This window comes from Oncorhynchus nerka, linkage group LG6, assembly GCF_034236695.1.
Source record: "Oncorhynchus nerka isolate Pitt River linkage group LG6, Oner_Uvic_2.0, whole genome shotgun sequence".
NCBI classification, from domain to species: Eukaryota; Metazoa; Chordata; class Actinopteri; order Salmoniformes; family Salmonidae; genus Oncorhynchus; species Oncorhynchus nerka.
The window spans coordinates 88,316,813-88,340,068 of NC_088401.1; the positions used below are offsets into that span (position 1 = coordinate 88,316,813).

Sequence of the window (23,256 nt, forward strand, 5' to 3'; positions counted from 1 at the left end):
TCTGTCTCTGTGTGTGTCTGTCTCTGTGTGTCTCTGTGTGTGTGTGTGTCTGTCTCTGTGTGTGTCTCTGTGTCTGTGTGTGTCTGTGTGTGTCTCTGTCTCTCTGTGTGTGTGTGTGTGTGTGTCTAGGGGCCGGTACCTGGTGGCTCTGGGTCAGTCCTGGCACCCAGAAGAGTTCCAGTGTTCCCAGTGTAAGGTGATGTTGGATGAGGGGGGATTCTTCGAGGAGAAAGGCTCAGTCTTCTGCACCAAGTGTTACGATAACCGCTACGCTCCCAACTGTGCTAAATGCAAGAAGATTATCGTAGGGGTAAGATGTCTACTAATGTGGACCACGTGCTAGTTTAGCAGGACAGGTATACTGTCATCTATGAGAATACTGTGGAATGTGGACCACGTGCTAGTTTAGCAGGACAGGTCTACTGTCATCTATGAGAATACTGTGGACCACGTGCTAGTTTAGCAGGACAGGTATACTGTCATCTATGAGAATACTGTGGAATGTGGACCACGTGCTAGTTTAGCAGGACAGGTCTACTGTCATCTATGAGAATACTGTGGACCACGTGCTAGTTTAGCAGGACAGGTATACTGTCATCTATGAGAATACTGTGGAATGTGGACCACGTGCTAGTTTAGCAGGACAGGTCTACTGTCATCTATGAGAATACTGTGGACCACGTGCTAGTTTAGCAGGACACAATGTACCTGTAAGCTGAGGCCTGACCCCCCTTCCTTCCTTCCTTCCTTCCTCTGTTTAGGAGATCATGCATGCTCTGAAGATGACCTACCATGTCCAGTGTTTCATGTGTGCTGCGTGTAAGAGCCCCATCAGAAACCAGGCCTTCTATATGGAGGAGGGAGAACCATGTCCAGTGAGGTTTCAGGTGTGTGTGTGTGTGCGTGTAAGAACCCCATCAGAAACCAGGCCTTCTATATGGAGGAGGGAGAACTTACTGTGACTGCGTGTAAGAACCCCATCAGAAACCAGGCCTTCTATATGGAGGAGGGAGAACCTTACTGTGAGAGAGGTGAGGCTTAGAGAGAGGTGTGTGTGTGTGCTGCGTGTAAGAACCCCATCAGAAACCAGGCCTTCTATATGGAGGAGGGAGAACCTTACTGTGAGGGTGTGTGTGTGTGTGTGTGCTGCGTGTAAGAACCCCATCAGAAACCAGGCCTTCTATATGGAGGAGGGAGAACCTTACTGTGAGAGAGGTGAGGCTTAGAGAGAGGTGTGTGTGTGTGCTGCGTGTAAGAACCCCATCAGAAACCAGGCCTTCTATATGGAGGAGGGAGAACCTTACTGTGAGGTGTGTGTGTGTGTGTGTGTGTGTGTGTGTGCTGCGTGTAAGAACCCCATCAGAAACCAGGCCTTCTATATGGAGGAGGGAGAACCTTACTGTGAGGTGTGTGTGTGTGTGTGTGTGTGTGTGTGTGTGTGTGTGTGTGTGTGTGTGTGTGTGAGGTGTGTGTGTGTGTGTGTGTGTGTGTGTGTGTGTTGCCTTACATGTTAGCTGTTGCTGTTCTAACCTTTTCAATCAAAACAGTGAAAACTGTTGTCGGGTTAAACTAGACGTTCACAGCCTCTGGTTCGAGAACTGATGAGTTAAACTAGACGTTCACAGCCTCTGGTTCGAGAACTGATGAGTTAAACTAGACGTTCACAGCCTCTGGTTCGAGAACTGATGAGTTAAACTAGACGTTCACAGCCTCTGGTTCGAGAACTGATGAGTTAAACTAGACGTTCACAGCCTCTGGTTCGAGAACTGATGAGTTAAACTAGACGTTCACAGCCTCTGGTTCGAGAACTGATGAGAACTGATGAGTTAAACTAGACGTTCACAGCCTCTGGTTCGAGAACTGATGAGTTAAACTAGACGTTCACAGCCTCTGGTTCTGATGAGTTAAGAACTGATGAGTTAAACTAGACGTTCACAGCCTCTGGTTCGAGAACTGATGAGTTAAACTAGACGTTCACAGCCTCTGGTTCGAGAACTGATGAGAGAACTGATGAGTTAAACTAGACGTTCACAGCCTCTGGTTCGAGAACTGATGAGTTAAACTAGACGTTCACAGCCTCTGGTTCGAGAACTGATGAGTTAAACTAGACGTTCACAGCCTCTGGTTCGAGAACTGATGAGTTAAACTAGACGTTCACAGCCTCTGGTTCGAGAACTGATGAGTTAAACTAGACGTTCACAGCCTCTGGTTCGAGAACTGATGAGTTAAACTAGACGTTCACAGCCTCTGGTTCGAGAACTGATGAGTTAAACTAGACGTTCACAGCCTCTGGTTCGAGAACTGATGAGTTAAACTAGACGTTCACAGCCTCTGGTTCGAGAACTGATGAGTTAAACTGATGAGACGTTCACAGCCTCTGGTTCGAGAACTGATGAGTTAAACTGGTTCGAGACGTTCACAGCCTCTGGTTCGAGAACTGATGAGTTAAACTAGACGTTCACAGCCTCTGGTTCGAGAACTGATGAGTTAAACTAGACGTTCACAGCCTCTCGAGAACTGATGAGGTTCACGAGAACTGATGAGTTAAACTAGACGTTCACAGCCTCTGGTTCGAGAACTGATGAGTTAAACTAGACGTTCACAGCCTCTGGTTCGAGAACTGATGAGTTAAACTAGACGTTCACAGCCTCTGGTTCGAGAACTGATGAGTTAAACTAGACGTTCACAGCCTCTGGTTCGAGAACTGATGAGTTAAACTAGAGAGCCTCGTTCACAGCCTCTGGTTCGAGAACTGATGAGTTAAACTAGACGTTCACAGCCTCTGGTTCGAGAACTGATGAGTTAAACTAGACGTTCACAGCCTCTGGTTCGAGAACTGATGAGTTAAACTAGACGTTCACAGCCTCTGGTGTGGACAGATTGTCTCAGTGACTCTCTCGCTCCGTCCACAGCTACTAGATCATCTACTTAGATGACTTTTATGTTACGTGTTTGTCTATTGGTTTATATAAGTGGAGCGTGCTCCTGCTGTCTCTATTGTGCTGCTGTGCTATGACCCATGAAACCATTTACATCTCACATCACACACACACACACACACACACACACACGATTTGATTTGAAGGCCTTCAGCGTTGATAAACATTTTGCCGCCTCAGTACCTCTCTGGGATTGTGCTGCTCACACACACGCCACAACCACACAACACTTCACACACACACACACCACACCACATACTGGCTCTAAAGCCACTTTCTCAAAGTCCCGGAGATCCTGGCAAAAGAAAATGACAATCAATTGAATTCTGTGGAGCAATCTACCCTCATCCCTTCCCTACATGCAGGAACATCACTGATGTCATCCCTTCCCCACAGGCAGCAGCAACATCACTGATGTCATCCCTTCCCTACATGCAGCAGCAGCAACATCACTGATGTCATCCCTTCCCTACATGCAGGAACATCACTGATGTCATCCCTTCCCCACATGCAGCAGCAACATCACTGATGTCATCCCTTCCCTACATGCAGGAACATCACTGATGTCATCCCTTCCCCACATGCAGCAGCAACATCACTGATGCATGCAAGCAACATCACTGATGTCATCCCTTCCCTACATGCAGCAGCAACATCACTGATGTCATCCCTTCCCTACATGCAGCAACATCACTGATGTCATCCCTTCCCTACATGCAGCAGGAACATCACTGATGTCATCCCTTCCCTACATGCAGCAGCAACATCACTGATGTCATCCCTTCCCTACATGCAGCAGCAACATCACTGATGTCATCCCTTCCCTACATGCAGCAACATCACTGATGTCATCCCTTCCCTACATGCAGCAGGAACATCACTGATGTCATCCCTTCCCTACATGCAGCAGCAGCAACATCACTGATGTCATCCCTTCCCAACATGCAGCAGCAACATCACTGATGTCATCCCTTCCCTACATGCAGCAACATCACTGATGTCATCCCTTCCCTACATGCAGCAGGAACATCCCTGTTACGAATCCCTTTTGGCCCGACAGTCTAGGGGGGATGGTAATGAGACCCGTAACATAACTCATGCAAATCATTATTGTGACAAAGTAAAAGTGTGAACGAAATAACCACGACAACAGAAATCTACCGTCAAACTCCAGGTTTATTTATAAACACACGGTAATGGGGGGAGCAGGAAAAGGGGCTGAGCTGGACCCAAGGAAAGAAACAATAAGTATTCAAAAACACCCCTAAGCTAGACTAGCCTACTTTAACAACAGCTAACTAACTAACCAAAAATACAGTGGGTGGTCCGCCCAGTTCTAACTAGTGTATTTAACAAAGTTCACCTACGGGTAGTGTATGCCCATGGGCGACTTGTCTTGGTTTCCCCCTTTTCCCACCAGCAACAAACAAACACCATAACCAAAAACAATACTCACAGGTGATGACAAAGTGCTATGGAGGTGCTTAAACAAAAGAGAGGTTAAGACACAAAGAGAGTGAAACACAGAGACCTACAGACATGGCATTTACAGAGAGATTGAGCTCTAGAACAAACAAATGATGGGGTTTTTAAACCATGGGGAAGGAACTGTGATAGGGTAGGAAATAGGAGGAGGTGTGTCTTCTGATTGATGATTGATTGTTGACTGATTGGGGAGTGATGATTTTCACCTGTGAGGGGAGAAGGAGAGAAAAGAAACACACACACAGGATACACACACACACAGGATAACTGTATCCGTAACAATCCCTGATGTCATCCCTTCCCTACATGCAGGAACATCACTGATGTCATCCCTTCCCCACCTGCAGCAGCAGCAACATCACTGATGTCATACCTTCCCTACATGCAGGAACATCACTGATGTCATCCCTTCCCTACATGCAGCAACATCACTGATGTCATCCCTTCCCCACAGGCAGCAGCAACATCACTGATGTCATCCCTTCCCTACATGCAGCAGCAACATCACTGATGTCATCCCTTCCCTACATGCAGCAGCAACATCACTGATGTCATCCCTTCCCTACATGCAGCAGCAACATCACTGATGTCATCCCTTCCCCACCTGCAGCAGCAGCAACATCACTGATGTCATCCCTTCCCTACATGCAGCAACATCACTGATGTCATCCCTTCCCTACATGCAGCAACATCACTGATGTCATCCCTTCCCCACATGCAGCAGCAACATCACTGATGTCATCCCTTCCCTACATGCAGCAGCAACATCACTGATGTCATCCCTTCCCCACAGGCAGCAGCAACATCACTGATGTCATCCCTTCCCCACATGCAGCAGCAACATCACTGATGTCATCCCTTCCCCACATGCAGCAGCAACATCACTGATGTCATCCCTTCCCCACATGCAGCAGCAACATCACTGATGTCATCCCTTCCCCACATGCAGCAGCAACATCACTGATGTCATCCCTTCCCCACATGCAGCAGCAACATCACTGATGTCATCCCTTCCCCACATGCAGCAGCAACATCACTGATGTCATCCCTTCCCCACATGCAGCAGCAACATCACTGATGTCATCCCTTCCCCACATGCAGCAGCAACATCACTGATGTCATCCCTTCCCCACATGCAGCAGCAACATCACTGATGTCATCCCTTCCCCACATGCAGCAGCAACATCACTGATGTCATCCCTTCCCCACATGCAGCAGCAACATCACTAATGTCATACCTTCCCCACATGCAGCAGCAACATCACTGATGTTATCCCTTCCCTACATGCAGGAACATCACTGATGTCATCCCTTCCCTACATGCAGCAGCAACATCACTGATGTCATCCCTTCCCCACATGCAGCAGCAACATCACTGATGTCATCCCTTCCCTACATGCAGGAACATCACTGATGTCATCCCTTCCCCACCTGCAGCAGCAGCAACATCACTGATGTCATCCCTTCCCTACATGCAGGAACATCACTGATGTCATCCCTTCCCCACAGGCAGCAGCAACATCACTGATGTCATCCCTTCCCCACATGCAGCAGCAACATCACTGATGTCATCCCTTCCCCACATGCAGCAGCAACATCACTGCAGTCATCCCTTCCCCACATGCAGCAGCAACATCACTGATGTCATCCCTTCCCTACATGCAGGAACATCACTGATGTCATCCCTTCCCCACATGCAGGAACATCACTGATGTCATCCCTTCCCCACATGCAGCAGCAACATCACTGATGTCATCCCTTCCCCACATGCAGCAGCAACATCACTGATGTCATCCCTTCCCCACATGCAGCAGCAACATCACTGATGTCATCCCTTCCCCACATGCAGCAGCAACATCACTGATGTCATCCCTTCCCCACATGCAGGAACATCACTGATGTCATCCCTTCCCCACATGCAGCAGCAACATCACTGATGTCATCCCTTCCCCACATGCAGCAGCAACATCACTGATGTCATCCCTTCCCCACATGCAGCAGCAACATCACTGATGTCATCCCTTCCCTACATGCAGCAACATCACTGATGTCATCCCTTCCCCACATGCAGCAGCAACATCACTGATGTCATCCCTTCCCTACATGCAGCAACATCACTGATGTCATCCCTTCCCCACATGCAGCAGCAACATCACTGATGTCATCCCTTCCCTACATGCAGCAACATCACTGATGTCACCCCTTCCCTACATGCAGCAGCAACATCACTGATGTCATCCCTTCCCTACACGCAGCAGCAACATCACTGATGTCACCCCTTCCCTACATGCAGCAGCAGGAACATCACTGATGTCATCCCTTCCCTACATGCAGCAGCAACATCACTGATGTCATCCCTTCCCCACTTGCAGCAGCAACATCACTGATGTCATCCCTTCCCTACATGCAGCAGCAACATCACTGATGTCATCCCTTCCCTACATGCAGCAGCAGCAACATCACTGATGTCATCCCTTCCCCACTTGCAGCAGCAACATCACTGATGTCATCCCTTCCCCACATGCAGCAGCAACATCACTGATGTCATCCCTTCCCCACATGCAGCAGCAACATCACTGATGTCATCCCTTCCCCACTTGCAGCAGCAACATCACTGATGTCATCCCTTCCCTACATGCAGCAGCAACATCACTGATGTCATCCCTTCCCTACATGCAGCAGCAGCAACATCACTGATGTCATCCCTTCCCCACTTGCAGCAGCAACATCACTGATGTCATCCCTTCCCTACATGCAGCAGGAACATCACTGATGTCATCCCTTCCCCACTTGCAGCAGGAACATCACTGATGTCATCCCTTCCCTACATGCAGCAGCAGGAACATCACTGATGTCATCCCTTCCCTACATGCAGCAGCAGGAACATCACTGATGTCATCCCTTCCCTACATGCAGCAGCAGCAACATCACTGATGTCATCCCTTCCCTACATGCAGCAGCAGGAACATCACTGATGTCATCCCTTCCCTACATGCAGCAGCAGCAACATCACTGATGTCATCCCTTCCCTACATGCAGCAGCAGCAACATCACTGATGTCATCCCTTCCCCACATGCAGCAGCAACATCACTGATGTCATCCCTTCCCTACATGCAGCAGGAACATCACTGATGTCATCCCTTCCCTACATGCAGCAACATCACTGATGTCATCCCTTCCCAACATGCAGCAGCAACATCACTGATGTCATCCCTTCCCTACATGCAGCAACATCACTGATGTCATCCCTTCCCTACATGCAGCAGGAACATCCCTGTTACGAATCCCTTTTGGCCCGACAGTCTAGGGGGGATGGTAATGAGACCCGTAACATAACTCATGCAAATCATTATTGTGACAAAGTAAAAGTGTGAACGAAATAACCACGACAACAGAAATCTACCGTCAAACTCCAGGTTTATTTATAAACACACGGTAATGGGGGGAGCAGGAAAAGGGGCTGAGCTGGACCCAAGGAAAGAAACAATAAGTATTCAAAAACACCCCTAAGCTAGACTAGCCTACTTTAACAACAGCTAACTAACTAACCAAAAATACAGTGGGTGGTCCGCCCAGTTCTAACTAGTGTATTTAACAAAGTTCACCTACGGGTAGTGTATGCCCATGGGCGACTTGTCTTGGTTTCCCCCTTTTCCCACCAGCAACAAACAAACACCATAACCAAAAACAATACTCACAGGTGATGACAAAGTGCTATGGAGGTGCTTAAACAAAAGAGAGGTTAAGACACAAAGAGAGTGAAACACAGAGACCTACAGACATGGCATTTACAGAGAGATTGAGCTAGAGATTGAGCTCTAGAACAAACAAATGATGGGGTTTTTAAACCATGGGGAAGGAACTGTGATAGGGTAGGAAATAGGAGGAGGTGTGTCTTCTGATTGATGATTGATTGTTGACTGATTGGGGAGTGATGATTTTCACCTGTGAGGGGAGAAGGAGAGAAAAGAAACACACACACAGGATACACACACACACAGGATAACTGTATCCGTAACAATCCCTGATGTCATCCCTTCCCTACATGCAGGAACATCACTGATGTCATCCCTTCCCTACATGCAGCAACATCACTGATGTCATCCCTTCCCCACATGCAGCAGAACATCACTGATGTCATCCCTTCCCTACATGCAGCAACATCACTGATGTCATCCCTTCCCCACAGGCAGCAGCAACATCACTGATGTCATCCCTTCCCCACATGCAGCAGCAACATCACTGATGTCATCCCTTCCCCACATGCAGCAGCAACATCACTGATGTCATACCTTCCCCACATGCAGCAGCAACATCACTGATGTCATCCCTTCCCCACATGCAGCAGCAACATCACTGATGTCATCCCTTCCCCACATGCAGCAGCAACATCACTGATGTCATCCCTTCCCCACATGCAGCAGCAACATCACTGATGTCATCCCTTCCCCATCATGCAGCAGCAACATCACTGATGTCATCCCTTCCCCACATGCAGCAGCAACATCACTGATGTCATCCCTTCACCCCATCCTGTCAGCAGCAGCAACATCACTGATGTCATCCCTTCCCACCTGCATGCAGCAGCAACATCACTGATGTCATCCCTTCCCCCTGCAGCAGCAACATCACTGATGTCATCCCTTCCCCCATGCAGCAGCAACATGCAGCACAAGCATCACTGATGTCATCCCTTCCCACATGCAGCAGCAACATCACTGATGTCATCCCTTCCCCACATGCAGCAGCAACATCACTGATGTCATCCCTTCCCCACAGGCAGCAGCAACATCACTGATGTCATCCTTCCCCCACATGCAGCAGCAACATCACTGATGTCATCCCTTGCAGCAGCAACATCACTGATGTCATCCCTTCCCCACATGCAGCAGCAACATCACTGATGTCATCCCTTCCCCACATGCAGCAGCAACATCACTGATGTCATCCCTTCCCCCCACATGCAGCAGCAACATCACTGATGTCATCCCTTCCCACATGCAGCAGCAACATCACTGATGTCATCCCTTCCCCACATGCAGGAACATCACTGATGTCATCCCTTCCCCACATGCAGCAGCAACATCACTGATGTCATCCCTTCCCCACATGCAGCAGCAACATCACTGATGTCATCATCCCTGCAGCAGCAACATCACTGATGCAGCAGCAACATCACTGATGTCATCCCTTCCCACATGCAGCAGCAACATCACTGATGTCATCCCTTCCCATCACTGATGTCATGCAGCAGCAACATCACTGATGTCATCCCTTCCCCCACATGCAGCAGCAACATCACTGATGTCATCCCTTCCCCACATGCAGCAGCAACATCACTGATGTCATCCCTTCCCCACATGCAGCAGCAACATCACTGATGTCATCCCTTCCTACATCCAACATCACTGATGCAGCAGCAACATCACTGATGTCATCCCTTCCCCACATGCAGCAGCAACATCACTGATGTCATCCCTTCCCCACATGCAGCAGCAACATCACTGATGTCATCCCTTCCCCACATGCAGCAGCAACATCACTGATGTCATCCCTTCCCCACATGCAGCAGCAACATCACTGATGTCATCCCTTCCCCACATGCAGCAGCAACATCACTGATGTCATCCCTTCCCCACATGCAGCAGCAACATCACTGATGTCATCCCTTCCCCACATGCAGCAGCAACATCACTGATGTCATCCCTTCCCCATGCAGCCATCACTGATGCAGCAGCAACATCACTGATGTCATCCCTTCCCCACATGCAGCAGCAACATCACTGATGTCATCCCTTCCCTACATGCAGCCCATCACTGATGTCATCCCTTCCCCTACATGCAGCAACATCACTGATGTCATCCCTTCCCTACATGCAGCAGCAACATCACTGATGTCATCCCTTCCCCACAGCAGCAACATCACTGATGTCATCCCTTCCCTACATGCAGCAGCAACATCACTGATGTCATCCCTTTGCAGCCAACATCACTGATGTCATCCCTTCCCCACAGCAGCAACATCACTGATGTCATCCCTTCCCCACATGCAGCAGCAACATCACTGATGTCATCCCTTCCCCACATGCAGCAGCAACATCACTGATGTCATCCCTTCCCCACATGCAGCAGCAACATCACTGATGTCATCCCTTCCCCACATGCAGCAGCAACATCACTGATGTCATCCCTTCCCCACATGCAGCAGCAACATCACTGATGTCATCCCTTCCCCACATGCAGCAGCAACATCACTGATGTCATCCCTTCCCCACATGCAGCAGCAACATCACTGATGTCATCCCTTCCCCACATGCAGCAGCAACATCACTGATGTCATCCCTTCCCTTTCTTTCTTATTTGATCTGCTGTTGATCTTCTCAGACCAAAACCTTACAAGGGAAAGAAAATGTTTTGCTGATGAATATGGTAACTCTCAACCTCTCCCCACCTCTCCCATCCTCCTTTCTATCACTAACCTCTCTCTCCCTCTCCCTGCAGATTATGAGAAGATGTTTGGTACTAAATGTCATGGCTGTGACTTTAAGATCGATGCTGGGGACCGCTTCCTAGAGGCCTTGGGATACAGTTGGCACGACACCTGCTTTGTCTGCGCTGTAAGTCTCCTGATTCACCTGGACCTCGGTCTATGTCACCTCTATCTACATTCATCTCTACCTGTCTACCTCAATCTCCATTCATCTCTACCTCGGTCTATGTCACCTCTATCTACAGTTGAAGTCGGAAGTTTACCTACACTTAGGTTGGAGTCATTACAACTCATTTTTTAACCACTCCACACATTTTTTTGTTACCAAACTATAGTTTTTGGCAAGTCGGTCAGGACATCTACTTTGTTCATGACACAAATAATTTTTACAACAATTGTTGACAGACACAATATTTCACTTATAATTCCACTGTATCACAATTACAGTGGGTCAGAAGTTTACATACACTCAGTTTACTGTGCCTGTGAACAGCTTGGAAAATTCCAGAAAATTCCATCATGGCTTTAGAATTTTCTGATAGGCTAATTGACATCATTTGAGTCAATTGGAGGTGTACCTGTGGATGTATTTCAAGGCCTACCTTCAAACTCAGCCTTATTGCTTGACATCATGGCTGATTTCTTTTGATTTCCTCAAGACCTCAGAAAAATATTGTTGACCTCCAAAGTCTGGTTCATCCTTGGGAGAAATTTCCAAACGCCTGAAGGTACCACGTTCATCTGTACAAACAATAGTAGGCAAGTATAAACACCATGGGACCACGCAGCCGTCATACCGCTCAGGAAGGAGACTGGTTCTGTCTCCTAGAGATGAACGTACTTTGGTGTGAAAAGTGCAAATCAATGCCAGAACAACATCAAAGGACCTTGTGAAGATTCTGGAGGAAACGGGTACAAAAGTATCTATATCCACAGTAAAACGAGTCCTATATCGACATAACCTGAAAGGCCGCTCAGCAAGGAAGAAGCTACTGCTCCAAAACCACCACAAAAAGACACTGTCTTGCAACTGCACATGGGGACAAAGATCGGACTTTTTGGAGAAATGTCCTCTGGTCTGATGAAACAAAAATAGAACTGTTTGGCCATAATGACCATCGTTATGTTTGGAGGAAAAAGGGGGAGGCCTGCAAGCCGAAGAACACCATCCCAACGGTGAAGCATGGGGTTGGCAGCATCATGTTGTGGGGGTGCTTTTCTGCAGGAGGGACTGATGCACTTCACAAAATAGATGGCATCATGAGGTAGGAAAATTATGTGGATATATTGAAGCAACAGCTCAAGACATCAGTCAGGAAGTTAAAGCTTGGTCGCAAATGGGTCTTCCAAATGGACAATGATCCCAAGCATACTTCCAAAGTTGTGGCAAAATGGCTTAAGGACAACAAAGTCAAGGTATTGGAGTGGCCATCACAAAGCCCTGACCTCAATCCTATAGAACATTTGTGGGCAGAACTGAAAAAGTGTGTATGAGCAAGGAGGCCTACAAACCTGACTCAGTTACACCAGCTCTGTCAGGAGGAATGGGCCAAAATTCACCCAACTTATTGTGGGAAGCTTGTGGAAGGCTACCCGGAATGTTTGACCCAAGTTAAACAATTTAAAGGCAATGCTACCCAATACTAAGTGAGTGTATGTGAACTTCTGACCCACTGGGAATGTGATGAAAGAAATAAAACCTGAAAGAAATAATTATGTCTACTATTATTCTGACATTTCACATTCTTAAAATAAAGTGGTGATCCTAACTGACCTAAGACCGGGAATTTTTACTTGGATTAAATGTCAGGAATTGTGAAAAACTGAGTTTAAATGTAGTTGGCTAAGGTGTATGTAGACTTCCGACTTCAACTGTTCCTTCGTCTCTACCTGTCTCTCCTGAACCTGCTCCATCCTACGTCTCTCCTGAACCTGCTCCATCCTACTTCTCTCTTCCTGTCTCTCCTGAACCTGCTCCATCCTATGTCTCTCTGCCTGTCTCTCCTGAACCTGCTCCAACCTACGTCTCTCCTGAACCTGCGTCTCTCCTGAACCTACTCCAACCTACGTCTCTCCTGAACCTGCTCCAACCTACGTCTCTCCTGAACCTGCTCCATCCTACGTCTCTCTGCCTGTCTCTCCTGAACCTGCTCCATCCTACGTCTCTCCTGAACCTGCTCCATCCTACGTCTCTCCTGAACCTGCTACAACCTACGTCTCTCCTGAACCTGCTACATCCTGCGTCTCTCTACCTGTCTCTCCTGAACCTGCTCCATCCTACGTCTCTCCTGAACCTGCTCCATCCTACGTCTCTCCTGAACCTGCTCCATCCTACGTCTCTCTGCCTGTCTCTCCTGAACCTGCTCCAACCTACGTCTCTCTACCTGTCTCTCCTGAACCTGCTCCACCCTACGTCTCTCCTGAACCTGCTCCACCCTACGTCTCTCCTGAACCTGCTCCAACCTACGTCTCTCCTGAACCTGCTCCATCCTACGTCTCTCCTGAACCTGCTCCAACCTACGTCTCTCTACCTGTCTCTCCTGAACCTGCTCCATCCTACGTCTCTCTACCTGTCTCTCCTGAACCTGCTCCAACCTCAGTCTCTCTCTCCGTCTCTCAGTTCTGCCAGATCAACCTGGAAGGAAAGACGTTCTACTCTAAGAAGGATAAGCCACTGTGTAAAGGCCATGCCTTTGCTCCCGTCTGAGAGGGAGGGAGGGAGGGAGGGGGGAGAGGTGGTTCAGAGGGGACAGGAACCATTCTCTGAACCCTGAAGACCTCCGCATCGCACAGCTCCAGTCACTCTCCACTCCACTGCAAACCAGACAGCTTTTCAGATCCTCGCTATCGCTCAGCTAAAGATGTGTTCACATATACTTCTATCCCTGGACTTTTCAAATGCATCCTGTGCTGGCTCCCTCCCATTGGCTCCCTCCCATTGGCTCCCTCTGCTGTCAGTCATACTTCATGGTCTCTTAGTCTAAGATCTGAAGGAATTTGATGTCAACCTTTTTCCAACTAACTGCCTAGTTTCTCTACTGTTGTTCGTCATAGCAGGTTACTCTAGTATCATGTTGTAATGTTATTACAAACAGAGTCATTTCAAGCCTTAGCTCAATTCTGTATGTCTCATGTATTACCAGTGAACCACTGAATATATGTATATGTGTGTGTGTGTGTCATTCTCCCTCTGTGATTGTGATGCTAACATTTACATTTACATTTACATTTAAAATGCTAACCACTGGTTTAAAATGCTAACCACTGGTTTAAAATGCTAACCACTGGTGTTGACAAGTCATTCTTTACTGCTGCAATGTGTCTAGTCAGTTCAACTGTTTGGGCAGCGGCTGTTAGTTTGGTAAAATGTCACACTTAGCTCCATTTCACTTTAACTGTCTTTTAAAGTGTCTTCAAAGTTGAAACAACCATTTTAGTGTGTCATTTTCTAAGATGTTACATTTAACTATCGCTCCACTACCGACTTCATTTAAAGTCCAATCTTAGTCTCTGGTTCGTTTGATGCCCCTCTATACTCCAGTACTTAAGGTAATATAAGGGGCAACCTTACTGCAGTACTTAAGGTAATATAAGGGGCAACCTTACTCCAGTACTTAAGGTAATATAAGGGGCAACCTTACTCCAGTACTTAAGGTAATATAATGGGCAACCTTACTGCAGTACTTAAGGTAATATAAGGGGCAACCTTACTCCAGTACTTAAGGTAATATAAGGGGCAACCTTACTCCAGTACTTAAGGTAATATAATGGGCAACCTTACTGCAGTACTTAAAGTAATATAAGGGGCAACCTTACTCCAGTACTTAAGGTAATATAATGGGCAACCTTACTGCAGTACTTAAGGTAATATAATGGGCAACCTTACTGCAGTACTTAAGGTAATATAAGGGGCAACCTTACTGCAGTACTGATGGTAATGGGCAACCTTACTCTAGTACTGATGGTAATGGGCAACATTACTGCAGTACTGATGGTAATGGGCAACCTTACTCTAGTACTGTTGGTAATGGGCAACATTACTGCAGTACTGTTGGTAATGGGCAACATTACTGCTGTAAGGTTGCCCATTACCAACAGTACTGCAGTAAGGTTGCCCATTACCAACAGTACAGCAGTAAGGTTGCCCATTACCATCAGTATAGCAGTAAGGTTGCCCATTACCATCAGTACTAGAGTAAGGTTGTCCATTACCAACAGTACTGCAGTAAGGTTGCCCATTACTAACAGTACAGCAGTAAGGTTGCCCATTACCAACAGTACAGCAGTAAGGTTGCCCATTACCATCAGTACTAGAGTAAGGTTGTCCATTACCAACAGTACTGCAGTAAGGTTGCCCATTACCATCAGTACTAGAGTAAGGTTGCCCATTACCATCAGTACAGCAGTAAGGTTGCCCATTACCAACAGTACTAGAGTAAGGTTGCCCATTACCATCAGTATAGCAGTAAGGTTGCCCATTACCATCAGTACAGCAGTAAGGTTGCCCATTACCATCAGTACTAGAGTAAGGTTGTCCATTACCAACAGTACTGCAGTAAGGTTGCCCATTACCAACAGTACAGCAGTAAGGTTGCCCATTACCAACAGTACAGCAGTAAGGTTGCCCATTACCAACAGTACTGCAGTAAGGTTGCCCATTACCAACAGTACAGCAGTAAGGTTGCCCATTACCAACAGTATAGCAGTAAGGTTGCCCATTACCAACAGTACAGCAGTAAGGTTGCCCATTACCAACAGTACAGCAGTAAGGTTGCCCATTACCAACAGTACAGCAGTAAGGTTGCCCATTACCAACAGTATAGCAGTAAGGCTGCCCATTACCATCAGTACAGCAGTAAGGTTGTCCATTACCAACAGTACTGCAGTAAGGTTGTCCATTACCAACAGTACTGCAGTAAGGTTGCCCATTACCAACAGTACTGCAGTAAGGTTGCCCATTACCAACAGTACTGCAGTAAGGTTGCCCATTACCAACAGTACTGCAGTAAGGTTGCCCATTACCAACAGTACAGCAGTAAGGTTTCCCATTACCAACAGTATAGCAGTAAGGTTCCCCATTACCAACAGTATAGCAGTAAGGTTGCCCATTATCAACAGTACAGCAGTAAGGTTGCCTATTACCAACAGTACTGCAGTAAGGTTGCCCATTACCAACAGTACTGCAGTAAGGAAATCAGTCAATTGAAAAAAAATAATTGGGCCCTAATCTATGGATTTCACATGACTGGGCAGGGATGCAGCCATTGGACGGCATAGGCCGTCAGCCAATCAGATAAAGTTTTCCCACAATAGGGTGTTATCACGTCCGTCCCCCTTCCCACACGGGAAGAAGCCGAATGTGGAGGTCCTGGCATGGTTAAACGTGATCTGCGATTGTGAGTCCGGTTGGACGTGCTGCCTAATTCACAAAAAACGACGTTGGAGGCCATCTTATGGGGAAATAAATATACAATTCTCCGGCAACAGCTGTGGTGGACGTTCCTTCAGGCAGCAGGCCATTTGCACTGTCTCTCAAAACTTGAGACATCTATGGCATTGTGTTGTGTGACAAAACTTCACATTTTAGAGTGGCCTTTTAATGTCTCTAGCACAAGGTGCACCTGTGTAAATAGATCCCTATTCCCTATATAGTGCACTACTTTAGACCAGAGCCCTATTCCCTATATAGTACACTACTTTAGACCAGAGCTCTATTCCCTATATAGTGCACTACTTTAGACCAGGACCCTATTCCCTATATAGTGCACTACTTTAGACCAGAGCCCTATTCCCTATATAGTGCACTACTTTAGACCAGAGCCCTATTCCCTATATAGTGCACTACTTTAGACCAGAGCCCTATTCCCTATATAGTGCACTACTTTAGACCAGGACCCTATTCCTTATATAGTGCACTACTTTAGACCAGAGCCCTATTCCCTATATAGTGCACTACTTTAGACCAGAGCCCTATTCCCTATATAGTGCACTACTTTAGACCAGAGCCCTATTCCCTATATAGTGCACTACTTTAGACCAGAGCCCTATTCCCTATATAGTGCACTACTTTAGACCAGGACCCTATTCACTATATAGTACACTACTTTAGACCAGTGCCCTATTCCCTATGCCCCATTCCCTTTTATAAAGTAGTGCACTATATAAAGGAAATAGGGAGTACTTTAGGACACAGCCCATATTGCACTAGTCACTATAGATACTGTAGAACACTCCATATTGATCCCAGAGTACTTCACTTCACGACAGCTATATTAGTAATTGATTCGTTTAAATTAGAATGAGTAAAATCATAAAAATGATTTAGTATTTTGAAGCATCACTATCAATGTACTATTTATGGAAATAAACTATGGCTTGTTTACAGGGCTGGGGGTCAAGGGTCAAATCCAGTTTAAACTATGGAAGTAAGATCTCACAGAACATTTCTAGAATATCGTGACAACTAATTGACTGTTGGAATTGACCCTAACTTTTTTTTAATGGGATTTGTAGTCATTGTGTTGTCCTGGGATTTGTAGTCATTGTGTTGTCCTGGGATTTGTAGTCATTGTTGTCCTGGGAGTCATTCTATACAAGTGGCTTTATGTATTGAACCAAATACTGTATCTATCTGTAATCCCAATCTTTGAAATTCATCTTTACAACGTTAATTACATTTAAAAGCAATGTTCTAAACTGTTTTTTTTTTGGCCGGAGACTGCATGGTAAATGCTGTATATACCGGCTCAATATCAAATTACCTTTAAAAAACAATTTGAAATCTGTAACGCTTCAGCAACACCTGTTTGAATAGAGCTCAAGTCTCACAAGAGGCCTGTGAAGTAGTTATTTGTTGGGTGTGTTTGAAACCAAATAATTTAGTAATGTATTTGTTTGTTTGTTTGCAGAGGGCTGAGATGGTTCTCGTCTGACAAGAACCCATTCCTACAATTGTACACAATGTCAACCTAATGGTCTGATTCCCCCACTAACGTCAACTTCTGCTCCAAGAACAATAGGATTATAATTATAGAATAAAATAAAAAATTGTTGTTGTATTAAAGTATTGTATACCAAGTGTCTTTTCAAGCTTTGCACACTGAGCTTTTACAAAAAAAATACTTAAATTTGAACGAAAAACTGCTGTATTCATGTGTACACGCTAGAGATGTTTTTAGAGGAATAATTGATATCCTTGATAGATGAGCTGTATTGTGTATTAGAACCAATTAATAAATAAATAAAATGTCTGCGTTCCTTTTCCCTCTGCAGACCCGGCGCCAGAACCAGAATCATTTAAACAGGCGGTTTTTCCTCTGAGTTTCAAGTTTGAGGAAAGCGTACAATGTGTCCGACCATTTCTACCGATCTGTTTGGCGGTTATGAATAGTCTATTTTATATACAGTGGGGCAAAAAAAAGTATTTAGTCAGCCACCAATTGTGCAAGTTCTCCCACTTAAAAAGATGAGAGAGGCCTGTAATTTTCATCATAGGTACACTTCAACTATGACAGACAAAATGAGAAGAAAAAAACACAGTACAGTACTACATAGGGCCATGACTACATGGAACTCTATTCCACAGTACTACATAGAGCCATGACTACATGGAACTCTATTCCACAGTACCACATAGAGCCATGACTACATGGAACTCTATTCCACAGTACTACATAGAGCCATGACTACAGGGAACTCTATTCCACATCAGGTAACTGATACAAGCATTAGATTCAGATTTAAAAAGCAGGTAAAAAATACACCTCATGGAACAGCGGGGACTGTGAAGTAACACAAACATAGACACATGCATACACACACATGATAACATGCGCACTATACACACACATACACATGGATTTTGTGTTGTAGATGTGTGGTAGTGGAGAATGGGCCTGAGTGCAACACATTCATTGTGTTGGGAATTATTTTATGAATGTATTGTAACGTTTTTAAAAGTGTATAACTGCCTTAATTTTGACAGACCCCCAGGAAGAGTATCTGTTGCCTTGACAGCAGCTAATGGGGATCCATAATAAATACAAAACTGGGTCTGGTACGAAACCTGTTGCTAACGACCTATTCCGGGCCCTCAGAGTTTCCTGCTGCCAGGGAACTCGAACAGAACCCTGTTGTATTTATGTGGTTTACACTGGATCATATATGGTGATCATCAGATCACAATATTTCTCTCTTTCACACCGATACTTGGTGATTATAGACGCCAGGACTGTTCAAATACTGAGGAACTATCATTGGCAATAGAAGTTTTTATTTAAAAAAACAAAAGACTTGTTGACTTGTGTGAGGTGAAGAAGAAATGAGTTAAGACCATCAGAAAGAAATAATTGCCAATTGAGCACGTTCCTACATATGCATCCATTCTGCACCGTATCTTCGCCACACACCCTTCCCCTTCCTCTTGATGCACGAAAAAAATGTTTTTTTTAAAAATTATATTGAAGACACGTTATCTTTAGATGCTTTTCACTGACAGCCGCAACGCAATAATCAGGTAGACGTATTGTCATGCGCGCTACCCAAATTGCAGACTTCGCAAACACACTTGTGGTTTTGAAACAATCCAACAGCTAGTTTTTTGTTTCAATAAACTAGTGATCCTCTGTGGCTAAGTTATGCTCCCTACTGAAGTATTATTTAGTGTTTATTTAGACAGGATTAATGATATCATTTTACTTTAGGGGAATCCATCATCCTAACGCTGCACCTGCTGAACCCGGAGATCCACCCTTTTTTTGTTGTTGCATTTAACCTTGTATATTTAACCTTTATTTAACTAGGCAGTTGAGAACAAATTCTCATTTACAATGACGGCCGACCCCAGCCAAACACAGACGACGCTGGGTCATTGTCCGCTACCCTATAGGGCTCCATATCATGGCCGGTTGTAATACAGCCTGGAATCGAACCAGGGTCGGTAGTGGCGCCTCTAGCTTTGAGTTGCAGTGAGCGCTGCGCCCCTTTATCCAAAAAGCGGGAATGCAGGCAACAAGCTTAGGTCTGCATATTATTGCCATAGAATCGCATTGGGACTGTACTGGACAGATTTTTGGCAAGAGTGAGCCCTCTCACTTCGCCTCACCCTCTCTGCTGAAACCACAGTATCTCACCGGAGAAAGCATCTGAGAGAGCGAAATAGTGCCCCTCTATATTTATCTGTTTATCTGATGCTTATAGTATGACATACTCTTTTGGTCCAGACAGCATCAGTCCGTGTTGCCCAGCAACAGCCCCAAAACATCACTGCTCTAGAGGAGATCTGCATGGAGGAATGGGCCAAAATACCAGCAACAGTGTGTGGAAACCTTGTGAAGACTTACAGAAAACATTTGACCTCTGTCATTGTCAACAAAGGGTATATAACAGAGTATTGAGATAAACTTTTGTTATTGACCAAATACTTATTTTCCCCCATAATTTGCTAATAAATTCATTAAAAATCCTACAATGTGATTTTCTGGATTTTTTTCTTCTCATTTTGTCTGTCATAGTTGAAGTGTACCTATGATGAAAATTACAGGCCTCTCTCATCTTTTTAAGTGGGAGAACTTGCACAATTGGTGGCTGACTAAATACTTTTTTGCCCCACTGTACCTTTTCCTTGGCCAAAAAGCTCAATTTGAGTCTCATCTGACCAGAGTACCTTCTCCCACATGACTTTTGGTGAACACCAAACGTGTTTTCTTATTTTTTTCTTTAAGCTTTTTTTCTGGCCACTCTTCCGTAAAGCCCAGCTCTGTGGCGTGTACGGCTTAAAGTGGTCCTATGGACAGATACTCCGATCTCTGCTGTGGAGCTTTGCAGCTCCTTCAGGGTCATCTTTGGTCTCTTTGTTGCCTCTCTGGTAAATGCCCTCCTTGGGATGCAGACTCTCCCTAGCCATTTTGGGATGCAGACTCTCCCTAGCCATTTTGAGATGCAGACTCTCCCTAGCCATTTTGGGATGCAGACTCTCCCTAGCCATTTTGGGATGCAGACTCTCCCTAGCCATTTTGGGATGCAGACTCTCCCTAGCCATTTTGGGATGCAGACTCTCCCTAGCCATTTTGGGATGCAGACTCTCCCTAGCCATTTTGGGATGCAGACTCTCCCTAGCCATTTTGGGATGCAGACTCTCCCTAGCCATTTTGAGATGCAGACTCTCCCTAGCCATTTTGGGATGCAGACTCTCCCTAGCCATTTTGGGATGCAGACTCTCCCTAGCCATTTTGGGATGCAGACTCTCCCTAGCCATTTTGGGATGCAGAGCCATTTTGAGATGCAGACTCTCCCTAGCCATTTTGGGATGCAGACTCTCCCTAGTCATTTTGAGATGCAGACTCTCCCTAGCCATTTTGGGATGCAGACTCTCCCTAGCCATTTTGGGATGCAGACTCTCCCTAGCCATTTTGGGATGCAGACTCTCCCTAGCCATTTTGGGATGCAGACTCTCCCTAGTCATTTTGGGATGCAGACTCTCCCTAGCCATTTTGAGATGCAGACTCTCCCTAGCCATTTTGGGATGCAGACTCTCCCTAGCCATTTTGGGATGCAGACTCTCCCTAGCCATTTTGGGTTACATCCCCAGGGTCTTCTGTTTGGCCTAAAAGCACTGAAAGTAAAACTCTTCAGCCGTTGTTTTAACAATATATAATTTATTTACATAGATTTCAGGTTGAATTACTATACAAACCTTTCTGAAATGTCATCGTTAGATATATACATAAGGCCAAGTAAATACTTGAAAGCACTTAGAAACAAATTTCCAAAATTCTACCCACAAATCCTCATCATCGTTATCATTGTCTGAAAAGTTATATAAAAGTGCCTCGACTAAACAGACGCTTTTTTCTATTTCCACAAACTTTTTTTTTGACCACACTTTACACTGAGTATACAAAACATTATGCACACCTGCTCTTTCCATGACATAGACTGAAAGCTGTGATCCCTTATTGACGTCACATGTTAACTGCACTTCAATCAGTGTGAATGAAGGGGGAGGAGACAAGTTAAAGAAGGATTTTTAAGCCTTGTGACAATTGAGACACGGGTTGTGTCTGTGTGCCATTCAGAGGGTGAACGGGTAAGACAAAATATTTAAGTGCTTGTGAACGTGGTAGGGTAGTAGGTGCCAGGCGCAGTGGTTTGACTGTGTGAAGAACTGCAACGCTGCTGGGTTTTTCACGCCCAACGGTTGCCTGCGTGTCCACCATCCAAAGGACGTCCAGCCAACTTGACACAACTGTGGGAAGTATTGGAGTCAACATGAGTCAGCATCCCGGTGGAACGCTTTCGACACCTCGAAGAGTCCATACCCCGACAAACTGAGGCTGTTCTGAGGGCCAAAGGGGGGGGGGGGGGGGTGGTGTTCCTAATGTTTGGTATACCCAGTGACAATAAGGAACAGAAAAGTTTTTTTTTTCAACAAAAAAACAAAGGAATTATATAATTGCATAAGCGCTGTGTTGCGTGAGATACATACAGCATTTATTTTACTTGCAGAAAGGCAAGGGACATTGAAATCAAGGAAATAAATAGAAAAAAACATATATAGAAGTCTATTTATTTTCTGTTCAAAAAAGGAAATTGATTTCAGTCAGAGTGAAACATCAAGATCACACGGAAATTCTTGACACTGAATAAATAACAATGAATGAAGCAGAGGAAATGTAGTGTGTGAAAGGTATGTGTTTTTCCCATCTAAGCAGAGTCTACAACTCTCTTGGTAAAAGCGTCCATGTCATTTAAGAAAAAAAACTGTCAAACTTGAGCTTTCAATCCGAGAGAGAAGAAAGCTTTGCGACGGAAATGGCATTTGTCATCCATTATGACAGCTAGTGATGTTTGTGTCAGACAAAGACCACGGAGTCCCAAATTGCACCCTATTCCCTATGTAGTGCAATATGTTAGCCCAGGTCAAAAATAGTGGACTTACATAGGGGATAGGGTGCCATTTGGGAGCAATGCTAAGTTAGATGTTATCTGTAGTGGGTGGGCGGGAGTCTGGGTCCAGTGTCTTCCGGGGGTGGTTTGAGATACTCGGCTGTTATGCGCTTAGAAAACACATCACTGTCCATCATGGAAAAGGTGATAACGGCTGTGCTACACAGTCATAATCTCACTATAGAACTGCCATGAACCATCTATGATGTGATGGATTGTGCAGCCTGGTCACTTGTGACACAAGTCAATATTCGACGTCTATCCATGTCTGAGGACGTCGGGAGATGAAGTGGAAACCGGCCACTAGGGGGCAACGGCGAGCACTTACCTTCAAGCAGGTTTCTGTTTGACTATGGGTGATGGGGATGGTGGACAGGCAAAAGCACCTGCCTCTG

The 23,256-nt window shown here is 45.7% G+C and overlaps 1 protein-coding gene across 1 annotated transcript in view; it reads left to right on the plus strand.

Moving 5' to 3' along the window:
• Window positions 1–18,165, plus strand: part of pdlim7 (PDZ and LIM domain 7) — a 75,505-nt gene extending 57,340 nt beyond the window's left edge. Inside the window, exons 11-15 of the mRNA XM_065019099.1 lie at window positions 130–310; window positions 762–842; window positions 992–1,031; window positions 10,927–11,042; window positions 13,536–18,165. Of these exons, the coding sequence (XP_064875171.1) occupies window positions 130–310; window positions 762–842; window positions 992–1,031; window positions 10,927–11,042; window positions 13,536–13,622 (505 nt within the window). The 3' untranslated portion in view covers window positions 13,623–18,165. The remainder of the gene's footprint in view (window positions 1–129; window positions 311–761; window positions 843–991; window positions 1,032–10,926; window positions 11,043–13,535) is intronic.
• Window positions 18,166–23,256: the final 5,091 nt, after the last annotated feature.